Source organism: Nipponia nippon, unplaced genomic scaffold (assembly GCF_047370975.1).
Source record: "Nipponia nippon isolate SJK-2023a ecotype South Korea unplaced genomic scaffold, ASM4737097v1 scaffold_9, whole genome shotgun sequence".
Lineage (NCBI taxonomy): Eukaryota > Metazoa > Chordata > Aves > Pelecaniformes > Threskiornithidae > Nipponia > Nipponia nippon.
The window spans coordinates 34,823,333-34,849,939 of record NW_028262413.1 but is presented as its reverse complement, the minus strand read 5'-3'; the positions used below and the strand labels follow the sequence as shown (position 1 = coordinate 34,849,939).

Genomic DNA, 26,607 nt, shown 5'->3' with positions numbered 1-26,607 from the left:
ACTGTACAATCACTGTAATCAGGCAAATTTCTTCATTTGCTCATTCGAGCATGTATTATTACTTAGCTTTATCATTTCATTACAACACAAGAATAATTTGTGAATCTTTGCTGCTGTTGTAAAACAGACTGCTTGGTTCATACTGTTGAAATGAACATACCAGATGAAACAACTGCCCATTTCAGCTAAAACAATAATCCACTGATACTGCTTTTTATGTGTGTGTCTCTGCAACAAAAGCATTTATAGAGGCTAGAACTCCTTTACGGTAGTTTAAACTCTTAAGATTGAAGACATTCATATAAATTGCAGCTGCCACATTCTCAGTTTTTGTACATTCTGAGAGTAATCATTAGATAAAAGCTAAATATCTGGACTATTTTACATTGAATCTGTTATTCGCAGTCCATTTTCTTAACTCCTTTAACTCCTTTAATCATTAATAGACAAATTGGATTAAATATTTTAATATTCATACATTAAATAGATAAACCATAAAAATAATCAAACAGTATTTGTATATTTGTGGGGTTTTTTTAATTCTACTAAATGGAAATCATAATAATATGATTACATTCCTTTATTTCACTCCTATGTGTTCCAGGAATTAAGAATTAGTTGTGGGGAAATTAAGAAATTAGTGATGAACTTTTTTGGTTTTGTTGTTTTCCATGCCATTTCTGACTAACCTTAATATTCAGAATGATCTTAGAGGCTAGGCGGAGCATGCCCTTGTGTCTGTGCTATGAAAACAAATAGGAAGAAAAAGTAAATGGTATTACAGTGGTGTCTGGTAATGATTGTGTAGTTCAGCTGAGTTGCCATTTCCTTTCTAAATCTGTTTTCTGGGCTTAATACTGCAGTTCTGTTGAACATTTCAGGATCAGACATCAACTTTTTTAACTGAAAAATTATGGGACGGGGGTAAGTAATTTTGGACAATACCTTGTTCTTTTTGAGTGATTTCTTCTTCCTTCCTGTCCCCCCGCGCCCCCCCCCTCCCCCAAGCAACAAGGTACAAATCTGTCTTTCACAATAATAAATTCAAGATTCCTAGAGTGATAAATTACCTGTAGTTGCTCAAAAGAAACATTTCTAAAATAGTGCAGCTTTTAAATGCTGAAAACGTTTGTTTTGGGGTTTTTTTTGACAGATTCACCTCTAGTGGGTAACTTTTACATTGCATTAAAAATATAACAGTATTTGTAAAGTGGTAACAAATATTTTGTCTTCAACTTTTTTTTTTTTTTCGTGGTGATAGCAGCCTATAGATTCTTTTAAAGAAAAAAATTGTGAAGGAAAAGATGAATAGGAAAACAGAAACCCTCTGTGAAAACAGAGGAATGAGTATTGCATGGCACAGCCAGCATTCATGAACAGTTGCAAAACATTAGCTTGACTGCTCCCTGCCACTTCAGCTGCTCAAAACACAGCTTTCTTTTATTTCATCATGGCAGGTGGCTCTTTTTTCACCCACACAATTTTTCATTTAACATTTAATTGTAGCTTGAGTCCAATTTTTTTTACTTATGGTTACCACTTTCCAATGTTTTTGCTAGAATGACTTCTAATTATATTAATTTATTTATTTAAGTGCTAAGGCAAATTTGGAGGTAATACATAAGATAGTGTAGATACAAGGTATTAGGGGGTCTACAAGGACTTCAGCACAAAGGAGACTAAGTTACTTCAAATCCTGTATCAGGGATTTGGAAAAACATTTAAAAATTAAATAGACAATGTTCTGCTTTATCATCTTTTTTTTTTTTTCTTTTTAATAAGTTTGTCCATATGTTCATGATGCAATAGTACCTACACAGAGATCTTTACAATTCGCAGGTCAAATTCTCATATAAGGAAAGACATGAGGTAGTATCTGAACGTCAGTTTGAGACAGTAAGGAAGTGTAAACTGCTGAACGAGTCTTGTGTCCTGTTAAAGGAGAGTAGTGAAAGGCTTCAGGTTCCGGTTGCTTACCCTGTTCTTTTGATGCTCTGGCAATTTGGACTTCCTTCCTGGAGGCTCCAGATTATTAGCTGCACTTACCTTTCTTCCTTGCTAATATTTAAAAACAGAAGGGCAGTAGGGGGGAAAGTTTTCTGGCTACATTCATAACCTGTCACCTTGTTTCCCATAAATGAGTCTGGCAGCATTTTTCCCTTCCTTTTTCCAAAATACTCACTCCTCACTTCATTCCATCCTTAGGAACAGACACAGTTCTGTGTTTGTTCAGTGCTTCAAGCTGTTGACTTATCACCAACTACAGTATTTCAGAACAGAAACATTTTATTTATGGGCTCTCTCTTGAAGATGCAGTTTATTCTGACAGCCATACATAAATGGAAATAATACTTGTGAGTATTTTTCACTAAAATCCCTGTAAATTTAATCCATAATGACTGTTAACTTTACTGGTTTATCACAAATCCCTCTAGATATCACGTTCTTCTATTATCCTTCCAACATGACAAACACTTTATTAAGAACAGCCTAATAATCTGTTTCCTATTAGGCTTTGTTATTTTATATAGGACACTGTACTATGATTTTAGACTCATTTCTGATTAAGCAGAAAAATGGTTAAGCTGCATGATTCCAGGAGTAGCCCTTGGGAGAACTGGCCCTCAAGGGCACATGACAGGGTTACAATTGCTTCCCTACTTTCCTTTTTCTCACAGGAAATAGTATCTGTTTATTGACTTATACTGATAGCATGGAACTGTGGTTCTCCTGCTGGCTCATGTGCTTTGACTGGTATATTGCTGGAGGACAGAACACAGTATCATTCACTACCCTATATTCAAGGTTCATGTTATTATGCCCTTGGTTTTCCTGCCCTGACAGGTAGTCCACATTGCTCTATAGCCTGGAATGGCTAGGATTGTGTATTTTATACCTAAAAGGAACAAATCACTTTCTGAATACAAAGGGCATGAAGATTAGAGGTCAAAACTATAAAACTAACATACTGCAGGCAAGTAAACGTAAATAGCTACTTTCCAAGACTTTGAGAAGAGACCTATGCCTCAAGAGGGGTCAGAAGATGGGTGCTTTTAAAATTAATCTTTTTTTAACCTAAAACTCTACTGATTATGAAAATCGTTGCTTTTCTTCTTGATCTTCCCCACACATTTTTGCTTGTCATTTCTTACTTTGGTGTGTGGGTCCCGTAGCATTAGGTTTTGTCACAAAATTTTGAAAAAGCAAAGCCTGGGCACTGTTTAATCTTTCCTGTCACTTTCTTAATCTCACTGGCACACACCAATGGAATTTCCCATATTCACAGACATAGAAGGAAAAGATGGTCACAGAGAAGCAAACAGAACTATTTACCTATTAATAACAGAGTGGGAAAACTGTTAGCAAATTAATGGCATAGGCTCGGTAAACTGCTGAGAGTTTAAAAGGAAAAAAAAAAAAAAAAGGTGTTCTTTGCATCCCATATTAACTGTAATAGGACAGTGATGAATCAAATCAAATATTTCTGTGCCAAGGATGACTTCTTACCCTATAATTGGTTTCACAAGATTAATAATTTTCTGTCTATCTGCAAGTTTAATTATTATCAAGGGAAACTTATTGAAAATTGAATGGGTATCTTCTCAGGGGAAAGTAAACATTTAAAATTGAAATTAACAGTCTTAATATCTCTACATTAAAAAAAAATCCATTTAAATTATGTCAGTGTTTAAAATTATAAAACGGGAAGAAATTGGAATTGTCTCTCCATCCAAAGATTAATGATGCAGTTCCTCTGCTGATGTAAGCCTAAATTGCTTCTGACCTAATATGTATTGCACAAAAATAAGAATGTCATATGCAAAATATCATTGAAACTTTTGCCATAATAGCTCTATAGTGGTGGACTACAGAAGACCTAGTTCACAGTAATGTGAAAATCTGTATCCTCACAGCAAAAACAACAGACTTATGGTTAGTGGGTGGTATAATTGGTCATCCTCACACTGCTAGACTATGAGGGCAGCAATGTATGACAAAGTAGATGCTGGATTACGGAAGAACAGAGATAAAGCAGAAGTATACAGGCACACTTGGAATGATTTAGAATAGGGAGAAGGATGCATGAGCCCAATTTTGCAGGTAAAATACAGGAATATAACAGTGTTACAGTTAATATTTTGTACAGTGGAATAAATCTTATCTGTCAGGCCAAAAGGACTACTGATAGCAGAAGTGATATTCAGAGTTGAAATATTATTTGGAAACCACACAGAACTCGTTTCCCCAGGGTCTTTTTCCTTCTGATCATTATATTCTCTATTAATTCTCCAGGAACCATTTAAATTACAGGGATATTGCAGTAAGGAAGAGAAAAATTCCTTCTTTATTGTATATTAAAAATACTTTATTTTGAGTGCCTTTGTATGTACTATACTAGAGCAAATGAGATTGTCTCTGCAACTAAGGACGTAGTCTTTGGAGCTGGGAGGTGTTCACATACCCTTAACATCATGTGGGCAAAAGAGGATGGATTGAGACAGAGTTCCAGCCTTTTTTCTCTCTCTGAGAACCAGAGTATTTCTGCATATAGCTATTCATAGTAATGAATGAATATTGTCTTTAAGGAAAAAATTACTTTTAGGTTTCCCAAAGACTTTTTATTTAAGACAAGTAGCATTTTATATACATACACACAGTTTAAAAATGTTCAGTGAGTTACAAAAAATTATCCGGACTGACAACTTGAACCGTAAGACTATTGCAGAATCATCTCCCATGTTGCTGCAGGCACAGACAGCTTCCAAATTAGGGCAGGATGCCTATCCTTGTACCACATTAATTTGGTTGGCAAAGTGGAAAAACAGTGACAGCCTGTGGTTTAAAAAAACTGAGTCATAAACCTCTGAATAACAGGTTTTGTATTAGAAATGGCAGCTCAGCTAGGCACTGCTGAAAGAAACAGTAATGATGATGGAAACTGTGCTTTCATTATGTAGTGAAACCTTAAAAGTTGCGTGCTACAAACATTAACTAGAAGCTTTTGTAACTCCTACAGTCTTGCTTAAATCCAATAGTGTAATCAAGTACTACTTGCCTTCCATTAGATTCAACAACTGGAGTTACTAGTATAATTTTTAACAGTTTTACATTTGCTTTTAACAGACACTTGCAGCTCGAAAATCTGGTATTTCCATGGCCATGCTCATCCGGACCTCCATAAACAATGATGAAATGGTAAGTGTTTACAATTGCAGTTTTAAGTCATTTATATAATACAGAAATCTTTGTTCAAAGCTATTCAGAAATTATTTCAGCCCTAGACACTTCAAACTGGATAAAACTGAGTGTATAAGCATTCTGTTCATTGTGTAGGAACTTTCAGGGATCTTGAGCAGAATTTGCTGCCTGATCCACAGTGACAAGACGAGGTTTGCTTCAGCTGACTCACATCGATGACAGTCAGAAGAGACTAAGCAAGAAACCTTTGTTTTACAAATTAGTTACTTGGGGAAACCTTTTATTTTAAACTGTCCAGGTGTACCATGCTTTACCTGCAGTTTTTCAGCATCTGTCTCTATTCATCACACCATGAATACAATTAGAATGACAAGATTCTGCAAGAAGGTTTCCGTGTGATTTTTGTTTTTTCCCCCCAGTCCTTATAGGTGACTGGGACATTATTTGATTTTGTAAATGTAACTCCTGCTACACTTCTGCTATCACACATGTGATTCTAGATGAAGAAATATTTAATTTGTATAAGAACTGGCCCGGAAAATCTTTTGAAAAATCATATTCTCATAGCTAGTAAAACCTGTGCGTTGTGGTTTTCCATTATTGGCTTCACTTACATTTTGCAAAAGAAATTTATTTCAAACAAAAACATAACAGGTGCCACTTTCTTCAGGAATACTTAAAGTGTGATGCAAGCAGATTTACATGGCTGAACTAAGCAAAAGGACTAATTTGAAGGAATAAAGGCCCCTTTTGTGTTCCTTAAATTGCTAGTGCAAACATAGCCTTCTAGAATATATCATACATTGAAAAAAATGAAGTGTTGAATTTTTCTTACACTGTTGTTAAGCTCCATAGTAGAAGAATGGAAGAGCAGAATATGTCAACAGATATTCTGGGAACTGAAACCCATAGCACAAGTATACACACATCCATCACTCTTCTCTGATTCATTGTGAACTTTCTATGCTTATATGGTAATCATAAAGGAACAATTTGGTAGTGCTCAGGGATGGATTGATGAGGTAGGAAACAGCTGGTGTTTGAAATGATCTTTCAATAGGAGCAGTAGTTATTTTGTTCTGCTATCTCAAAATAACAACAAAGGTTGATAGAATGAGGGAGAACTATGGAATTTGAAAAAGAACTTAAAGGCTGAGGGAAAATTATAGAGAACAAACTTATGCCATGCAACTGGTGCAAAATAAAGACTTTTTCCAGCTATGTTATAGCTGCTACAAAAATATCTAAGTTCAGTAAAAGACCCTAAGATACTTCAAATGCTTTACTAAAAGATGTCTACTAAACAAGCAAATAAACCCATTTATGAGTATTACTACCTTTTATGACAATAAGTACAGGTTCAACTATACGTTTACATGCCTTCCCTCATGCAAAAACTACTAGGCTGTGACTTTGGAGGGCTGAAGGTGCAAATTTTGGAGATAATATTAATTGACAACAAATGCAGGACAAGAATAATTTAGACTGCAGTTACAGATTTGGACTTAAGTGGTACTGTTCAGGAGGAAAAAAGAAGGCAGCAAATCCCAGTGGACAGCTCAATGCAAACATTTCTCCAATGCTTGCTGTCAATCAGGAGAAACTAATGAACTATGGTTCAGGAGAAATGGAAAGGGAAAAATAAGTTGAATGTATTTTTATGCCATTATACTCTTTGGCCTCCATTTGAACCAGGCCATATGAAAAAATTTGTACCAGAAATAGGTATTTCTTAAGAAGTCTTTAAATAAAAACATAAGTCCAAAGGCAGACAACGAATATAATTTAGATACATTTGACGAGAAAATGTAAAAAGCTAATTCAGAGAAGAGGTGAATAAGAGAAGCCTGTCTTATGCCAGCCCTCGCTAAACATACTAAAGGGCAGTCTATCTTTCGAGGATAAATGTAGTGGTACAGACAGTAAAACCACTTGCAAGGTACTTAAAACAAGTGAAAGGTAATACTTTTCTACTTGGTCTTTAAGTAGCCAGCAGAACTTAATGCCCTAAGGCATCATCAAAACTGACTAGAGCAAGATTTGAAAACAAAAAGAACAGACATTTCCAGGCATAAAAGAACTCTTCAGGTACTCTCCACAAAACCAGGTGAAGTGCAGTCACTGATGAGATTTAAGGAAGAAAATCCCCTTTGGGCACGTTATTCCTCTGATTAAGGCTTTTCTGGGTTTTACTCTCCCTCAACTTTTTCTGGAGAGAATATTAGTGACTGATGGAAGCAGGTTATTTGGGTGATTAGATTCAATATGGAAATTCCTTGAATTAATGCCTTTTATTAAAAATCAAACATCACTTACTCCCAAAATTAAAACCTGAGGTTAAATGCTTTGAGCTTTGCCACCCAACATCGCTATCCTTCTGGTATAATACATTCATGACACAGTGAGTTTGTATGTTCCCAGGCATTGATCCAAAGACATTTTAAGCAGTGTCAAAGTATTAACTTCAGTGATGCTTAAACCTATGCTTTCAGTTGAGCATTCATTTAATTGCTTTGCTGAACAAAGAGACAGAGCTGCAAGTTTGTGAAAATAACACATCGATGACATTGAAAAAGTATCTCAAGTAGTATACGACAGGTATAAACTTCACTTCGGAGGATAAGCAGATAACTAAATAATCCTCCTATATATTAGCAGTGCTAAATGTTGCCATGCCCAGAGCTCAGTGAATGCATGTAATAGATACATTTAAACAGAGAAGAATATTAAGAATTAAAGCCTCTAGACAGTAAGATAAATACAATTTTCCTTTACGATTGTAGTTTGCTTTATTAACAACAGGGGAAAGATCATGTTCAGCAGCAAAACCAATCTACACATTGTGTCTTTCAGCAGAAAACTTCATTTACCCTCAGATGTTTATTTCAAGGCCTGTTGAGCTGTGCCATTTCATTGCTTACTGCCATTTCAGAAACAGATAAAAATTACTGGCAAAATTCTGAAATGATTTATACTGTGAAAAATCAGTGAAGCTGAACAGGGTGAAAGGGCAGCGTTTGTAATGATCCTACTAGAGTTCAGTAGTGTGAGACTGTAATCTGCAAAGGCATCGTCAAAGACCTGGTGATTTCTGAGAAAAATGATTCCTCAACAAGTTGCATAAATTCACTTTAGGTTGGTTTCGAAGTTTTCTTTCTGATCCCTGTAGCTGGCAAGCTGCAACATGGGAGGCAGAGGGTAGAGAAATACACAAAGATGAAGTTTGATGAGTTAGGTGGCCATGACTAGCCCAGCCCCTCTTAGGGTCTGCCAAATCAAACCAGTGCAGACCTTTGCTTGCTTTCAGGGGAGTTACTAGATGGCTAATTGTCTAGGATAGACTAAGAAAGCACCCTGGAGAGCAATTCAGTATTTGTTTTAGTCATTCCTGCTATATCAGCTTTTCTTCTTAGTTCAGTTCTACAGTGTTCTCAGAGGTGTTAGGATCAAATGCCCATGAAATGTCTGACCACGTTTGTTTGGCCAGGCTTCACAAGATAGATGTTGGTTTTGGCATGAAACTGCGAACTTCAATAAGAGCTGTTGCAGCCTAAGCTACTTAACATCTGGTTTTGTTATTTGTAACACTTGAACCTATGAATCAGTAGATTTATGGCTACATGGTAATCTTTTTCCCGTGGTAGCAAAAGTTCTTTAATTGATGGCTCTGGTTGTGCAACATTATGCAGATATGCACCCACAAAAGAAACATTTTTGTCAGACAATTTATTCTTAGCAGCATATCTCACATGTTTGAGCAGAGATGCAGATACATAAAACCAAGAGCATGTCAACGTGCTGTTAGAGAGGCTAATATCTTGCATTTGGCATATACTTACCACAGCTGAATATTAAAATTATGGGAATGTTAACAAATGCTTAACTGAATAAGTTAGCCTTGCTTTCTATACTATCAGAACTGTGGCAGTGATGTTAAAGTTCATATGGATAAACCACAGAAACTAAAATGTTGTTCCCCGCTTTGCCACAGCTACACAGCCAGCATTACAGCTACCTTGCATTATATACACACAAGATTAAGAGATGGCAGGACAGACAGACTTTCAGAAATATCCCACTTCCCACTGTGCTACCTTTTTTAATGTGGTTTCTTCTTTCTAAAAGAAACAATTTATTCATTTATAAGGGAACAGGTCTAGAACTTCTAACACATTTACAGCAGCCGTGTGTGCATTTAGTGATGGAAAGAAAAAAAAAAACACACCAAAAAACCACCAAAAAAACAAGGTCATATTTTCATGTAGTGCCTAGTAATGCCTACAGGCTGCTGAGTTTTTCTTATTCCCAATGAATCCACTGGATTTAGAAGATCGGGGTGCCTGAAAACAAAGCTCAAATAAACAAACTAGACCATTTTGGCCATATAAGCCTATGTTTTATATACAAAACTTCAGGGACTACTTTGTTTTCACCTTATTAATCACTAAGGAGCTGAGATTCAGGTTTTTTGCAGTACTAATCAATGAATAGCTGATAACTGTTCTGCTAGAACTGGTCATGGGTCCTAAGACAAAACAGTCCAAGAAATGGGTGTGGATTTTTGAGAGTATGAATCATTCTTGTTTATAAGTAAAAAGCATCTTGGTGCTTAAAAAGGAAGTAGTGAGTATGCTATTAATGGAATACGACAAAATGGAACCTTAAAATTTGCCCACTTTTATTTGATGAAGAGATTGTATAGACACTAAAAGATAGCACTGTATATTATCAAAGTACATTTTGTACGGTGTGTCTAAGTTCCTGCAGGAAGTATTTAAATATTCAGAAGTAATGTGTTAAGTAGTTACTTAAAATGCATCAGTGAATGTAACACTAATGAATATTTTAATTCCTGCCTCAAAATATTAAAAATATATAGGACTCTGTTAATTGACTGACCTGATTCCAACTTAACTCTCCTGTTTCTGTAATCAGTCACAATGGTCATCCAGGGTTCTTTTGTCTTCAAAGTGCAAGGCAAAATGAGTAAATCAGTATTTTGCGAATTAGTTCATACTTCTATCTGTATTCTGATATTTTGTAACATTGCAAGTGTAATGACATATACTTTAGCTCCAGTTCACTTGTATTAAACAATACTTCAACTGAAGTCTTGATTTTTTTTTTTTTCCTTTTTTCTTACCCAACAGAAAATACATGTCTTCAGGAAGACATTGCAGGCTTTGATCTATCCAATATCATCAACTACACCTCATAACTTTGAAGTTTGGACAGCTACAACTCCCACATACTGTTATGAATGTGAAGGTCTACTTTGGGGCATAGCCAGACAAGGCATGAGATGCACTGAATGTGGTGTCAAATGCCACGAGAAGTGCCAAGACCTCCTAAATGCTGACTGTTTGCAGAGTGAGTATTTCCTCACACCTAAAGCTTTGCAGTACTTCACACCTTTTGATTTTGTGTGTACACTCAAGATATTTCCTGAAATGAAGGGCCAGATCATCAGAAATCAGTGAAGGCATGTTAATGTTCATTGGCTGAAGAGCTAGCCAGAAGCTTTATGAAATACCTGCAGTTAATTTTGCTTTTGTAGTTGGGACTTGCCAAATGTTGCTGGTCAGTTACAAAATAATGTTTGTTAGTATCAGTACGTTATTTACTTTCCACTGCCTATGGCAACACCCAGAGCAATTTGTTACATGATGTAAACCCTCTTTGTTTTATTTAACTCAGAACACAAGAAATGTCAAAGCAAAGATAAAAAAATATTCCTAATGCTTATTGTGCTCATATTAGTGTGCTATAGAATAGACAAGAATATGAAACAGTAAATAGGGTCTTGTCCCCTCAAAATACCAAACCATGCATGTGTAAGGGAAAAAAAAATATTAGTCAGGAGGTCCTCTGGGACTAGAATTAAGATGAAACAACCTTTTTCTTTGCTTTTTCATTGGCCAAATTAATTCCAGCCACTGTGCATTCTCCTCCAAAAATATCTGAGGTGCATTTAAACCATACTTAAATTACAACACGATTACTACACAAGATTCTAAACAATAGAAAATCAAGACCTGCAAACTTCTTGATATTCTGGTTTTGGAATGGAAGGGACTTTTACAACTCTGGAGTTATTCCACATTGTTCACTGTTGATATGTTCCTGAGGGTTTACTTAGCTTCTACATGTAGGAAAAGTACATATATATTCCAGTCAGGTCTTCTTTCTTCCCACTGTGTTCTCTATGTGAGGAGCTGTCGCAAGGGATGGATTCTCAAGATTCATATTGTTGAGGAACTGATCGCAGTTTCCCAGAGCAACTGACCCCATGGAGCATAAATCAATGACAAATTTCTAAATCAAACCACTTAACTGAGCGTAATTGTGATTCTACACTATGGTTGAAACTGGGCTGTGTTTGACAGCTAAGCTTTTGACATAGTTTCACAAATGAGAAAAGAATGTTTGCTTTGAAAATGAAATATTATAAAAGTATATTGTGCAGCATTAATATGATTGTTGGTGGTGAGTTTTCAAAAATGTATGAAGTAATGAATGAAGATACTTATGAGTAGCTTCTTCAATAAGTGTGAGTAGCTTCTGTTACCTGGACAGTAACAAAAGAAGGTAGGCTTTCATAATGTCGGTTCCTGTTCACTCTTATTGACTAATTGTCACATTTCATTATAGGTACATTTTAAGACTAGCTAAAATAATTAATTGTGCATCAGCCCATTGATCTCTCTGTTTTAGGTAGCCATTTGACACTCTAGTTCTGCTGGGAATCACTTGATTTATATTACCTGGACTTAGAGGCATGAAAATGAGTTAAAAGAATGATGAGCTTGTACTTCTGCTGGCAACAGGATATGTGCAAGTCACTTGCCAACTATCTGCTCATTAAGTTGATGGAGGAAGTAGGAAGTAGAAGTAGCTTTCCTAAATTTAATCTCTCCCCTTATGCACATCTTGTTTAGCACTATTTATGCACTGGAGGAAGAAAACATGGAGGAGGGACTCTGAATTGATTCTGATATTCTCAAAATGGAATGTGAGATTCATCTTGTAGGAGGGCCTCAAAACAAATCTGAATGAATCACAGTGGCTCTAATTGAAGCTTACTCTCTGCACGTTATTCAAGGAACTGGGCTGTTGCTAGATTTGGAGCTACTTTGCTAGGACTCTCATCTGCTGTTCCCTGAAAATGCTGATTGTATTATGTGGCAAAGAGATAACTATCAAGTGTTCTATATAGTATTGCGGGAATTCCCCTATCATAGTTACATACATAATGATCTAGAAATAAAGCATAGCTGAAACTTTCTCCATCAGAGGGAGACATTTTCTTTCTGAGGATTTAACAGAGTAGGGTATGATTCTAACGCATTGTTTCAGAAATATTTTTAATTTAAGAAAATCAGGACTGATTGACTCCATGGGTGAGACACATACAAGACATCTTGATTTAACAGTAGTGTAATGAAGTATCACAAAGATCAAATGGTTATGAGCATCGTAACCATGCCTTTCTGTTTGGAGGAACCTTTCTGTTACTGTTAGTTGGGGGGGTCTTGTCTCACCAAACATCTGTGAAAACCCTCCACCAGGCTTCGCAACCTAGTTACTGCATGCCATTCAGTCCTTTTTTGAATTACATTAGAGGGAGCTGGGAATTTTTTTTGTATTGGAAGTTCGATATGGCAAGGGCATTTATTTCTGTCTCATGAATCATCTGTCCTGTAATGCACTCCTCATCTACTCCATGATTTCTCATAATAGAGAATGGCTATAGAGATTGCTCTTTCTGAGGCTTCTTGAAAGTGATGAAATCTCTTGTCACTGTACACACTGGAAAACAACATTCAAGCCAGCTAGGCCCGACTGTAATACCTTTGTATTTCTGTTTGCATGACCTCCAATTCAGTCACAGTTCACTTCCTTCTGAGCAAGAGTACAGGGAACTGATTCCAGGTGTTTATGTTGCCATGTCTTCATGGATGGGCTGAGCTGTTATTACCACTCAAAACTAGTAATCTTCTCCCTGTGTGGTGAAACACCTTCACATGATATTTATATGCTGACCTCCCTTCTTCATGTTCCACCCTTCCCACTGTCAAGTAAATAAGCTGCTGCTGACTTCCTAAGAGCTGAGCTGCTTTTCAGGGTGCCACAACCATGCAGGTGGCATGAGAGATGTATCCATCCCTGTAATAGTTGAATCTTGGCTAAAACTGAAAAGCTACAAATGACATACAGAGTCCAAGTATCCTGTTTATCTTTCTTTTTACTTCTCTGAAGAAAATCTCAGCCCAGAGGTTCCCTGGCCCATATCACCAGCCCCAAAAAATAATAAATGCTTGAGAGCACCAAGAGCACCATTGCCTTTGAGAAATTTTTACAAATATATAAATGCTAAAGTTGAGAGAGAGCCTGCAAGAAATAAATAGGATTGGCAATTATCTATGGTGTAAACAGTTTGGAAACATTGAACAACTGAGTCTTGTAAGAGTAAACCTCTAGAAGGCAAACCACAGACAAAAAAGTGTTTAACACACCTAAGGGATCCTGATCTTCCCATTAGTATACAAATGTTTGTGAGCATTCTGTCATATTTTTTTCAACAGATTAATTGTTCAGTGAGTTCAATATTATACTACTTTGAAAATGAGGTTCACATACTTTGTTTCATTTATGTTAAAAATATTTAATGTTCCATTGAAAAAAATGAATTGACCAGTTGGTTAAATCTCTAAGAAAGCTGATGCTAAGAGTATTGTAAAAAGAAATGAATGTGGTTCACTGTGGTTATTTTTGTCACAGACATCCTTTTGGCCATCTCATAATCACTAGGACATATGGCCTCCAAGCTTCTGTGATTTTATTTATTTTTTTATATATGTAATGATTGCTAATGTAGACTGTAGAAATGAATTAATCTCTCAACCTCTTTAAGGTCAATATCGAAGCTTGTTCTAAATTAGGTTTAAAAAAAATCAGTAGTCCATTCATTAGACTTCTCATCTTCAACAAGATACTGCTTTCTAGTAGTAGGTGCAATATTAAATCAGAATTTATTTCAATCACGTTGAGTTTGTATCAGTCCCTAGGGTAAAAGGAGCTTGTTAACTTCCTGTGCAATATAAGTTACGATATTGTCTTAATTAGTCTGATCAATACTGCATGAAAAGAGCTGTTGATAGACTGTCAGCAATAGAGGATGTAAAAATAGCTGCAATAAATAATTTAGTTTAAATAGAAGGCTATGCTGATTTTTCAGTAAAACTTAAAGGAAGTTACATTTTAACATATACTCCGATTTTAGCTGTACTGTCTCAAAAATCAGCAAGGTTTTCAACAGGAATACATTATTGCCATTCAGATTGTGTCCATGGTTTATCATTTGGTTATGATGTTGTATCTGTACTTTTTAAGGAAGGGCAGAAAATAAGAGAAAATGAAAAATGTTGCTTTCCTGCATCTTGCAAGAACCACCTATCACACTTTCCAGGCAGCTCAGCAATCATCTCTTTTGTGATAAAATCACTAGAGAATTCTTTAACTGGTATTTGGTTTCATGGTAGCATTTAATTCTTTTTCTACTAATTCTTAATTTTTCAGTGTGGAAAATCCTCAATCACTAGAACTTTGGTCTTCCACATTCCAAAAAATTAGGTACTCAGACCAAGATATTTTCACTATTTCTCAAGATTTAGTAGCCATGGAAAAAACCTTGAAGAAGCGATATAATTCAGCCTTTTGACAATCTGGAATCACTGGTAACTGGTATCTTATCCCACACTTTTTCAATCTTAGGACATTATGCCTTCCTACTTTACTATATGTATCTCTCTCTCTCATCCTCCAATGTGCTAAGAAACCTTCAGACATACTGAAAACAGTACAGAAAACAAAGCATAAAATATTCATTCTGTAACACTTCACTGAGATCTTATGCTGAAAGATGACCCTTTCCAGCTCTATGGATGTGTGGATCATTTCTTCTTTAGCCATTGCAAGCTGAGAGTACCTCAACAAGAAGTGCCATCAAAAGAACATAATGGTGTTTGCTGGTATTTTAAAGAAGGAACTATGTTCCTCTTCAGCATCAAAATATCTGAATTCTAATTCCATAGCAAGTTGTTCAACATGCTTTTGTCTGAATTTTACTATCCATTTAAAGGGAACAATAATACTTTGATCCTCCCAGGAGCTGAGGGTGGCTAGTTGGATGATGTTGTCACAACCTTTTTGAAGGGTAAAGTACTTACTGCTGCTAGTGATAATGATGATGACGATTGTCACACTTGGTGCCATGAGCCCTTGAGTAATGTTTAACACCACGAGCTAAAATTCAGCCATACCTATAACAAGTGGTAATGTGTCATTGATTATAAAATTTTTAGTATTCTTGCATCTTGCTTTATATGTCAGTCTCGTCAAGAGTTGAAATAGCCTGTTAAGCACTGCAGGAATTTCAGTTTTTCTTCCAACATTTGTAATACCATTTTGACCACACAAGTCTGATGTTTCTTTCCTCACACCCAACTGCAAGATGGACATTTGTTTTTTTTCAAAAGTACACTTAGGTTATTCCAATACAGTATATATTGTAGAGACATTGATCAGAAACACTTTCCTCTGGCAGACAAAGGACAGTTTATAACGAGAACTTCACTTTGGCTTTTGAAGGGCCTGAGATCAGTTATGATTTTTAAAGAGAGAAATCTCTCCAGAGCTCTCCTGGGAAGAACTGTGAATAAAACCTGTAACAGCATGGTCTCCTTATACTCTCTCTTTAACCCAGTAAAAGCTGTAGTGGTTTTGATGTCCCAGACAAATCAGCAAATCACCTGAGTATTTTTTTGTTTTCCAGACTTATTTTATAGGACAGACCTGACATGCCATTGCAGGTTGATACAGTCTAGAAGTTATTCTCACACAGATAATATCGTTTGATCTCTTCTACCATCCTCATACTTACTGAAATTATCAATAATGACAATTTTACTGGAGAGAGGAACACAGTATTCCTTGCAGAAATTCCCCGGCTGCTTTCAGTGTTAGAATCCTTGGAAAGGCATTCCCTTTAATCTATTCAGCTGCAACCTGAGTATAATGTCATGTCTACTCTTTGGGAGACAGGGCATGGAAGAATGGCTTAAATAGCCATCAGAAGATTCCACTGAAGATTCCATCGAGCTTTGTGAAGCACTCCTTTGTTCGCGCATGATGTTTAAAGAAGGGACAGAGTGCACTACTGATCCAGAGTGAGGATGTCAATTCAGTGTTACAGAACCATTTAACAGTTAGGGTAGGCCCAAACTAATCTAAATGCTTAAATCCAGTGAATACTTAAGTTTGGTAGATTTTGAATGCTTTGTTAAATGGATTTATGTGACAATTAACATTTTTTTACGAGCACTGTTCCAGGAAGTAATGAAAAACCTTCCGTAAGTGCAGGCAGCATCAGCAAATATTGAGATGTATCTGGAAGCAGTCAAGAAAGCATCTGAAGCTGCTATGCCTATTTCTTTCTACTGTTCATTAGATTTCCACGGTGGGAGAGCATAGCAGGAGTCTAGGTTAATCTCCTTACTGTCAAATTAAAAATTCTCTGAAAAATGAGGTGGAAACATTACCTGGTTTAAATACTGTTTCTATGAATTTTGGAGGGTTTCTTGTACTGTCCTCCTTCAAAAGGAGAGAGAGAAAGGAATAAAAATGTTGTTGTATCATGCTGATTTAGAAAAAAAAAAAAATTATTTGAAGAATTATTCACATATGTATTACTGAAGTTTAGCTGGTAACAGAGGCAAAGGGCAGAGCAGACAGACCCAGATACTGAACACTTCTCTACACCTTTCTGGAAGAATCAGTATGCCTAATTACATAAGAAAATTTACTCACATGTTTGGATGTCTTCACAGTACTGATCAGTACTTAATAGTACTGATTCAGTATATATTTCTAGGTATACACATACCTGACTGAAGTTGAATGTTACCCTGTCATGTTAAACTAAATCAATTGATAATTTTAGGTATCACAAAGAATAAATATAAGAGGCTTGATATTATCCAGATGAAACGCATATCTTCTTTGAGTACTGCAGTACCAAGAATTGGCTGGAGACTCTAGAGGAGAAAAAGAACTAGACAAAAAGACAACTTTTTAATAGAAGTATTGACCTTTTCTCTCATTTCAGGAGCTGCTGAGAAAAGTTCCAAACATGGTGCAGAAGATAAAACACAGAATATTATTAGTGCTATGAAGGAAAGAATGAAGATCAGAGAGAAAAATAGACCAGAGGTGTTTGAAGTGATCCAGGAAATGTTTAATATTTCCAAAGAAGATTTTGTACAATATACAAAAGCAGCAAAACAAAGTGTTTTAGATGGAACATCCAAATGGTCAGCAAAAATAACCATCACAGGTAAATTTTCTTCTGAACTGTTTGCTCTAAGAGCTCTTTCTTTCCTAGTCCCCTGGTTTGGGAATAAGATTTATTGTAATTAGAGCTGGAGCTGTGTGTTCAATTGCATACTTGGTGCATCTATAAATGATTGAATTTATAGCATGCTATCTGGAAGAGTTTTAGGTAACAGCTGTTGGCAAAACTGCTTTATATTCCACTGCTCTAGGAAGGAAGATAAGTACCGGTCTTCTTGTGTCTCCTCTACTTCCTACCAATATCTCCTGTGCTAGTGCTGAACTTTTTGCCACCAGTTGCAAAAGTTGAAGTTCACAATTGCGTTTATGGGGTTTAATGACTGTAATGCTAATAACACTGAAGCTTGCAATTCCAGACCCCCATTGGTTTGAAACTCATCATCCATTCTTGTTGTTTGACTAAGGATATATTCCAGTTCAGTGATGCTGAGCCAGGGAAACCTGCACACCCAGAACATATTCAAGATTGCTTCCAACTGCGTTAGGCTGGTTGCTTATAAAGATTTCCAGGTCCTCTGACTTTGACATTTCAGTTTTTGAATTAAAACCTCAGCATAGAAAATCTAAATAAAAGCTCAGCTGACTACACAGGTCAACCTGACTTTATGTGGTACTGGATTAGAGACAAATAGAGATTAAACTAAAAGACCAAAGAATTGAAAGGCAGTGATGTGAAACATTAGAGGACTGTGGTTAGATTTCACATCTAACTTAGCCTCAATTTCATTTCCATGTCATGAAAAACAATAAGCACTCTTCTGATATTAAAAGTAAATTAAATATTTTCTCTTTCTCCAGGATTTGCATTATTCCTGTTGGGAGGATGAGGAGATAAACTTTAGGAACTTATTTTTAGCTTTTGCTAGTCAGTTTTGATAAAAATGAGTGAAACAAAAGCTATATTTTTAAAATAAGCAATAGTGTGTACTTAAGTAACAGGCACTTTTCTCATTACTTAACAGCAACTTGCATAAAAGATATATGTTTAAGTCAGTTCTTGGTGCCTGACGTTTCACACCTGTACATATGGTAATTTTCCTAATGTATTTTACAAGATATTTTCCATATATCCTCTGTAAGATCAAACACATGCATGCTGTTAAAAAAAATAGGAGTGTCCTTTACTACTCTTTTCTTTATGAAATGTGACTAGGATACGCTGAGCATATAGATGGCATTATTTTAGCAAGTTACTTAGTAAATGTGCAAATGTTTTCAGACTGCCTATCTGCTGGGTAAACGTCAATTTACTAGTGTTGGTATGAAACTCACTTATATTGCTGAATGGCTTGGTGGTTCTTTTTTAGAAGTTAAACTCATATTGACTTGAGTTCTGCAGAATCATAACCTAATAATGAATCACAGAATAATTTAGGAAGTGATGTTGGAAGGGATTTCTACAGTATATTCAAACCTTCTGCTCAAAGCAGGGCTAACTTCAAAGTTAGATTAGCTGCTCAGGGCTTTGTCAAGACTAGATCTGAAACTCTCCAAGGATGGAGACTCCACATTCTCTCTGGGAAACCTGCCCTGCTTACCGGACAAGCTGTTTCAGTTATTTACTACTCACATTGTAAAACTGTTTTCCTTATATCCAGCTGGGATTTCTCTTGCTGCAGCTTCCAGGTGTTACATCTTATTATTTCACTGTGTGCCTTTGAGAAGAGTCTGGCTTCATAAAATCATAGAATAGTTTAGGTTTAAAGGGACATCTAAAGATCATCTAGTCCAACCCCTCCTGCAATGAACAGGGACATCCTCAACTAGATGGGCTTGTCTGGGAGCTCATTGTCTCTGTGACATGCTCTTTAGGTAGTTGAGGACTGCAGCTTGATCTCCTCTTAGCCTTCCTCTTCTCCAGGATAAGCAAACCCAACACCCTTAGCCCTTTCTCATATGTCATGTGCCCCAATCCCCCAGCCAAACTGGCAACCCTCCATTGGACTTTCTCCAGTTCATCAGTCCCTTTTACTGGGGAGCTTTAAAGTGCAGAAGCAATGTTTCATCTGGGTGTGACCTCACAGGTGTCAAATAGATGCAAGTAAACACTTCCTTCAGTTTGCTGACTCTACCCTGAAGAGAGAATGCAAGATTCTCTCTTCATGAGAGAATTGCCAACACGAAGTGAAGAAACTTAGAGGCAAACCTAAGCTAATTGTTGGATCTTAGAGAAAAATGGAAAAAGAATACAGACTTCCTGAGGAGCAAAATATTAATAGGGAATAGTAGTAGTCTTTCCCTACTGGTGTTTGAGATGTTTACTTCCACATAAATAACTTAATATATGTTGGGTCCCAAGTTATAGAAGACTGCTAATTCCTTCCCTAACTGGCATCATGTTCTACCCATCATTAAAAAAAAAAAAAAAAAAAAAATCCATTTCACTCTGCATTTACCCTTTTTACCCTTTACCCCAGACCTCCTGAGCCAGGTTGCAAGGCATTTTCTGCAGTCAAACTTGATGGGTACGGTGAAGTCTTTCTTCTTTACAGTCCTTACAATACTTAGTAATGAGATGGGGAGTGACCATGAAAATCCTCTGTACTGCACAGAGGTTTGCTGGTTATCTTGTGGCAAAGTGTTAAAAGAGTTGTCAAACTTAAAGATGAGTAACACATTTTTCTCTTACAAAAGACAAGTGTTTCAAATTTGCTAGCTTTTTCTGTAATGACAAGTGGCTGTCAGTAGTATGCTACTATCATGGTTTAACCCCAGCCAGCAACTAAGCACCACACAACTGCTCGTTCACTCGCCCTGCCCTGGTAGGATGGGGGAGAGAATTAGAAGGGTAAAAGTGAGAAAGCTCATGGGCTGAGACAAGAACTGTTTAATAATTGAAATAAAATAAAATAGTAATAATAGTAGTTGTAGTAGTAATAATAATAATAATAAAATAATAATATAATAATAATAATATATAAAGCAAGTGATGCACGATACAATTGCTTGCCACCCACTGACTGATGCCCAGCCTGTTCCCGAGCAGCAATCACTGCCCCCCGGCCAACTCCCCCCAGTTTATATACTGAGCATGACATCATATGGTATGGTATAGCCCTTTGGCCAGTCTGGGTCAGCTGTCTCAGCTGTGCCCCCTCCAGGCTTCTCACTGGCAGAGCATGGGAAGCTGAAAAGTCCTTGACTGGTGTAAGCGCTACTTAGCAACAACTAAAACATCAGTGTGTTATCATCAACATTATTCTCATACTAAACCGAAAACACAGCACTATACCAGCTACTAGGAAGAAAAAAATAACTCTATCCCAGCTGAAACCAGGACAGCTGCCTAGGAGATATTTTTGAAAAAATAAAAACATTTAAACTGTCATTTCAAGGTAAAGGTATCATTTTAACAATGAGTGAGAAAGTAACTGCTTTTCAAAAGAAACTGGTGCTGTGGTGAGAGCATTATGAAAAAGGATGTTTGGAAATGTTTCCATTGTTATGTGATTGTGCTGCCAAAACCAATTTGTGTCACCTACAAAAACTCTAATCTGTACACTTAAAAAAAACCTTGGAATTGGAATTTTCTACCTTGTTTAAAAATCTTCCAAATGAGGACTTTCAGTGGGTTTTGAACCCATTTGTTAAAAATATAAAAATGCAACACTCCAATTAGTAGGCAAGAACAACTGGTTCACATCAGGCAAGATGGAAATTTACCAGCTGAATTTCAACAAAAACCTTTGTGTAATTGGTAGATGGGAATGAAAAATTAGTGTAGTGATTTAGTAAGTACAGCCAATGATGCACTTCTTCCATTTGGATCTACGTACCTTTGTGAGGTATCTTTTTCAGCTATGGCAGGCATTAGAACTGGACTTAGACCCAGATTTTCAAATCACTGTATCACAAAGTGTTAAAACAATATTTTAAAAAATAATGAAGCATATTCAAACACATTAATAAATTTTTTAAAATATTGATTATTTCATCTTTTTATATTCTTTTTTTTAATTTCTGGGTTTGTATGTTTTATAACGTGCATAATGTATTAGCGCAGTGGTACATGTATATAATTTGTAAATAAATAAATGTATTTGGGTTGCATGCTCAAAAAATTTTACTGTAGTGCTTTTAGATTCCATGGCAATTTTTTTTGTATATCGGGGAAGGGTCACTGAGAGATGGAATTGCTATTTCCCTTGCTGAAATGTAAAGCTGTCATTCACGAGGGGAAGAAGAAAAGCATTTCCCAAGTGGACCATGAATGAATTATTCTGTGAGAGCTGGTAGGTGTGTTTTTAGCTGCACATTGCTCTGTAGTCCAGGCTGAAGCCCAATCACATTTGGGGCAGTACGTAAACTGTACATGGAGCTGAAGAATAGCAGATATGTGCCAGAAGAAATCTAGGGAAAATCTGAGGTTGTGAGTCAGATGGATTAGGAGAAAGGGAGGCTATTCTGAAGGTTGTAGGACAGTGTATGAAACTCAAAAGAATAGTTGTTGAATTTTGGGATTGTCTAGTTCATTCCTAAGAGTTAGTCTTTTCAGGAATGAGATGTGTAAAAAAGTAACAGAAACTTATTTTTTTCACTGAAGTCATCAGATATGACTGAACCCACACCAGGAGCTGATCTGCTGAGTAAGAAGGTGTCTTTTATATGTAATCATTTTTCTGAGCACACTGAGGGAGCTTCGTTATCCAAAATGATTGACATTAGAGAATGTTAACTAAATGTTACCACTGAGTTCGTTTAAATAATATGCGCAAAATAATAAAACCAAGCTCTGCTGATGCTAGGAGCCATGGCAAGTGTTTTAGCTGCAGCTCTCTGGGTTTGGTGGGCTACTATTTGACAGTTCTGCTTTCTCCTGAGATTTCCAGTTTTATGAATTATGATGGAAAATCAAATTGTGTGTATTTATATTTGCCACAAAATGCCTATATGCTAACTATACACCCACATTAACTGTCAGAAAGGCTGACAAATAAATAAACAGTTAATGATAATTGATCTGAACTGTCACCCTGTCTGTGATAGAATAGAAAGTATTCTGAAAATCCTCATGGTTCATCTCTCACACGAGGAAAACAAATGACAAAGTCATAACCATGCCGCTCATGTTTAGTTTCATAATCCACAGGGCAGATTTTTGAAATTTGGAGGCTTTATGTTGGAAATTCTGTTTTGGATCTTTGGAAATCACTATCTATTTTTTTATTTTTGGGGGGAAATGGAAATTTTAGGAATTATTAGACTCAAGCCAAGTTATATTACTTGTCATGCTGATTAAACCAAAGTTTGAGGAGAGTGTCTGAATTACGAATGACAAGAAAAGTATTTATTTTGTGCTCTGTAGTGAGTCTTTAAATTTATTACTCTATTAAACCATATTTGTAAATTTTATACAGTCCAGAAGGGTAGTTAGACAAGACTTGTCTATCTCCTGAGTAACAGACACTGGGAAAATTAATCCTGAAAGCTTTGCTTCAGGAGCCCTGAGTTTGAGTGTTTTGTTTCCTGTTGCTGTTGTCACTGTCTCATTTATTTCTTGGCAATGAAGGCTATGAGGGCTAAAGCATATTTCTCTCCTTTTGTTGCAGTTCTTTGTGCTCAGGGCTTACAGGCTAAGGACAAAACAGGTTCAAGTGACCCATATGTTACTGTGCAAGTTGGCAAAACAAAGCGTAGAACAAAGACTATTTTTGGAAACTTGAATCCAGTATGGGATGAAAAATTCTATTTGTAAGTACAGAAGATACTGTTGTTTCTTGCTTTTTTAATTTACATTTAGGTAATATAATGCTACCAAGTTTGAAATTTGAAAATATTTATTGTCTATACTGTACATAGAATCATAGAATCATTAAGGTTGAGTCCAACCATTACATATTCATAGCAGTAATAACTTAGCAAGTTCTGAATGGAAAGAGCATAGAAGTTTGTGGTGACTTTATCGTATAGTAGTTATAAAGCTCATAATTATGTCTTTTGGGGGATCTATCGGTGGTGTCTATTTATTCTGATTTTTTAGGGAACTTAAGTAACAGTTTTCAGACTTTGACCTTACATACCAAATGTTGGCATTATAAATACCTTCCTATGTCTCAGATACTGACCATGCAAGTTAAATGCGTTTTTACTCGACATTAACGATTCTCCTGGGTGAAACTGGGGAGTTTGATAGTAACTGGTATGCTTCAGGCTCTGGGCTGGGCTGTTTGTAATGTCTGTCCTTTCCAAGACTGAGTGTTGTCCAGAGGTCTGATGTGGAGAGTATGGTACAATCCTTGCGTCTCCTTTCTTTGGCCACAACCTCTGAACTAAGTATGGTATAGTTTGTTGTCAATATATCACAGAAGTTCAACCCTGACTGCAAAGTAGATGTTTCAGTCTGCAATATGTTGACTAAGGTTTGAATATGATTTCATGCCAGTTCTAGTTCTGGCAATGTTCCTAGAACTTCTTTCAGAAAGACATGTTACAGTGCAGGAAATGCCAATTCACAGGTACTATACAATTCCTTTCCTGAAAGTATTGCCGTAGGATACAACACATTCCTGACTGAGAATGTGACCAATCTGATAATAGCAACAATTTGCTCAGTGTTATTCCTCTACATGTAGCAAAAGTATTTCGGCATTTATTCTTTTCTCAGGTTGATTATTATGTGCTGCCGTATATGATGTGCACTTAACTACTATTGTTAGAGTCAATTAAGGATTGTGAAAGGCTAATATAAACCCTAGATTTTCTTTGGAAAATTTTAAGTGAGAGAGACCTGTTTATTTAGGCAGATTTTTTAAATTGTTCAGAAAAGTTCCAGTCTGCCCTGAAAGCACCTACCACAGTATTATCGTATGAAGTTAGTAGGTATTTTATGGAAGCTGTGTGGAAACACTAGTATAGTAAATTATGAAAAGAAATTATAGTAATAACTTCTTACAATATGCAGTTTCAGTGCTTGTTAAATACAACGGTTTTATTTGCATTCTTACTGAGAATTATGCAAACTGTTGACACATTATAATAGTCTAACGTTTTGGTACTACATTATAAAAGTCTAATATGTTTATGCCTAATAGTGCCATTCAAAACTGGATGTTAATTTGATACAGCTTGATGAAACCTTGTATCATTGATGATAAAAATGATGTGTCATTTTTATCTGAATTTACTTTTAGATCTATACACCATAATAAAACTCTTTTCCACTCTCATTCTTTTCTTGACTGTTTCCAACAGTTGATTGCTGAAATACAGAAATCTGCTTTTTTCTGGCAGAGTTGTCTAGCAAGCACGCATACCCTGAATTTACAAAGCAGCAGCTAAACAGCTCAGGATCCTGCAGACTGCCCGGTCAAGATTCAGAATATCTAGTCATCATATGCAACAGACAATTTCAAAGTAACCACTCACCACAATGTAAAATAATTGTCTTCAGGCTATAATATTGTTTAGTTTCTTCATACATTTCTTTCCTTCTGTAAGGAAGACATCAGTTGTCATTATTCCTGTCTACATAAACCACAGAAACAATTTCTGTTGGGGCTTGGCATTTGAAATAGAGCTCTGTTTTCTTCAAGAAGGTGCAGTGTCATGACATGAGAGGTTACCTTCTAGGTAATCCAACTATATTAAACAATGTCTGCCCATTCGTTTCACAGATTCAAAGGCCAGTACTAAAAATGAATAGTTAATTCAGAGAAAACACACACTCAGAAAAGTTTTACAGGCTTCCCATATACAGATCATGTTCTCATTTCAAGTTATTTGTGTTACTGCAGTAACAGTTGAAGTGTCATACCTCATTGAATGACTGTGAGTAACCAAAGGTAGGAGATAATTCCTTTCTTGCATTTAATTGGATGAGTTCCACAGTGTCAAAAGTTGGATGAGCAATTCAGCAAATTTGGTATGAAGTTTTAAATATATTTTCCCAAAGATGTGAGCAGGGCTGCCATAAAATCCCTGGAAACTTGAAAATAATATTTTTTTTTTTCACCCAGCACTAGGTATTACTATCATCTGCTGCTCTAGCAATAACATTAATAAAAAAAACCCCAAACCCTGCTATAGCATAAATCTCCTGAGTAACTGCTTTGAACTGAATACATTTTCAGTCATTTTTATAGCACTTGTACTTTCTAAAATAGTTATCTCCCTAACCTATTTAATGCATTAGATTTCCATTGAAAGTATATGAGAATTTCTAGTGTATTAAATAAACTATAAATGTTTAACCACAAGATTAAATCTAAAGTAGATCAATATAACTATTTCATTGACTCAGGAAGTTTCATTTAAATTAGGCTCTACTAGTGATATTTGATAGTCCTATTTAAAATCAAATCTTAATCATCATTATAACTCCTAAATGATAAATTGCAGAAATAAAGTATATCTCAAAATGTTACAATCATGTATTTACTCATAATACCAAAACATTAATTTAAATCTCCCCATCTGTTTCAAAACAAGGACTTGGAAAAAACATTGGATCCCCACTGTGCATCTGCTCTGTCATAGCAGATAGAGTGAGGGCAGTGTTCTAGTTTGCAGAATCACGCATAACCCTATTATGATTGTATGGTAAGCAGAGAGTAAATGTTTCTAACAAAACATAATGTAACCCTCTGCTAAATGACCATGGGATACCGGCATAGATTTTAACATGAGAATTCATAAACCATAACTAAAGTAGAGCTTACATAGAGCTGCACGCATCTTGGTAAAAAACCAAGACTATCAGAGGAAGAATACATCCTTCCTTGAAATGTGGGGTTTGTTTGTTTGTTTGTTTGTTTTTACACAAGGTAAAGAAGTAAATAGGCCAAGAGATGTTCCTTTAATTCATGCAATATAGGTGGTAAAGGCTTTGATACTTTCTATTGGCGTTATTAGAAAGGAGATAGCAGAGCAGTTTTTATTTTTTCAATAAAACATCAGTGATAGGAGAGTTTTTTCAATGACAGAGCAAAGGAAGAATCTTGCAGCTGTCTGTCACCTTCCTTCTCTTGGTTGAGCGTGGCATCGGATATGCAAAAAGGG

General features: G+C 36.1%; 1 protein-coding gene across 7 annotated transcripts in view; it reads left to right on the top strand.

Annotated features, from left to right (window-relative positions):
• UNC13C (unc-13 homolog C) overlaps nucleotides 1-26,607 on the top strand; it is a 262,536-nt gene that overhangs the window by 115,582 nt on the left and 120,347 nt on the right. For all 7 annotated transcript variants that reach the window (XR_015701258.1, XR_015701259.1, XM_087743345.1 and 4 more), the window contains 4 exons: nucleotides 5,125-5,196; nucleotides 10,350-10,569; nucleotides 17,366-17,593; nucleotides 23,160-23,301. Coding sequence is in view for 5 of the 7 variants with exons in the window: in XM_087743345.1 (XP_087599471.1) it covers nucleotides 5,125-5,196; nucleotides 10,350-10,569; nucleotides 17,366-17,593; nucleotides 23,160-23,301 (662 nt within the window). In the remaining 2 variants the exon portion in view is untranslated. The remainder of the gene's footprint in view (nucleotides 1-5,124; nucleotides 5,197-10,349; nucleotides 10,570-17,365; nucleotides 17,594-23,159; nucleotides 23,302-26,607) is intronic.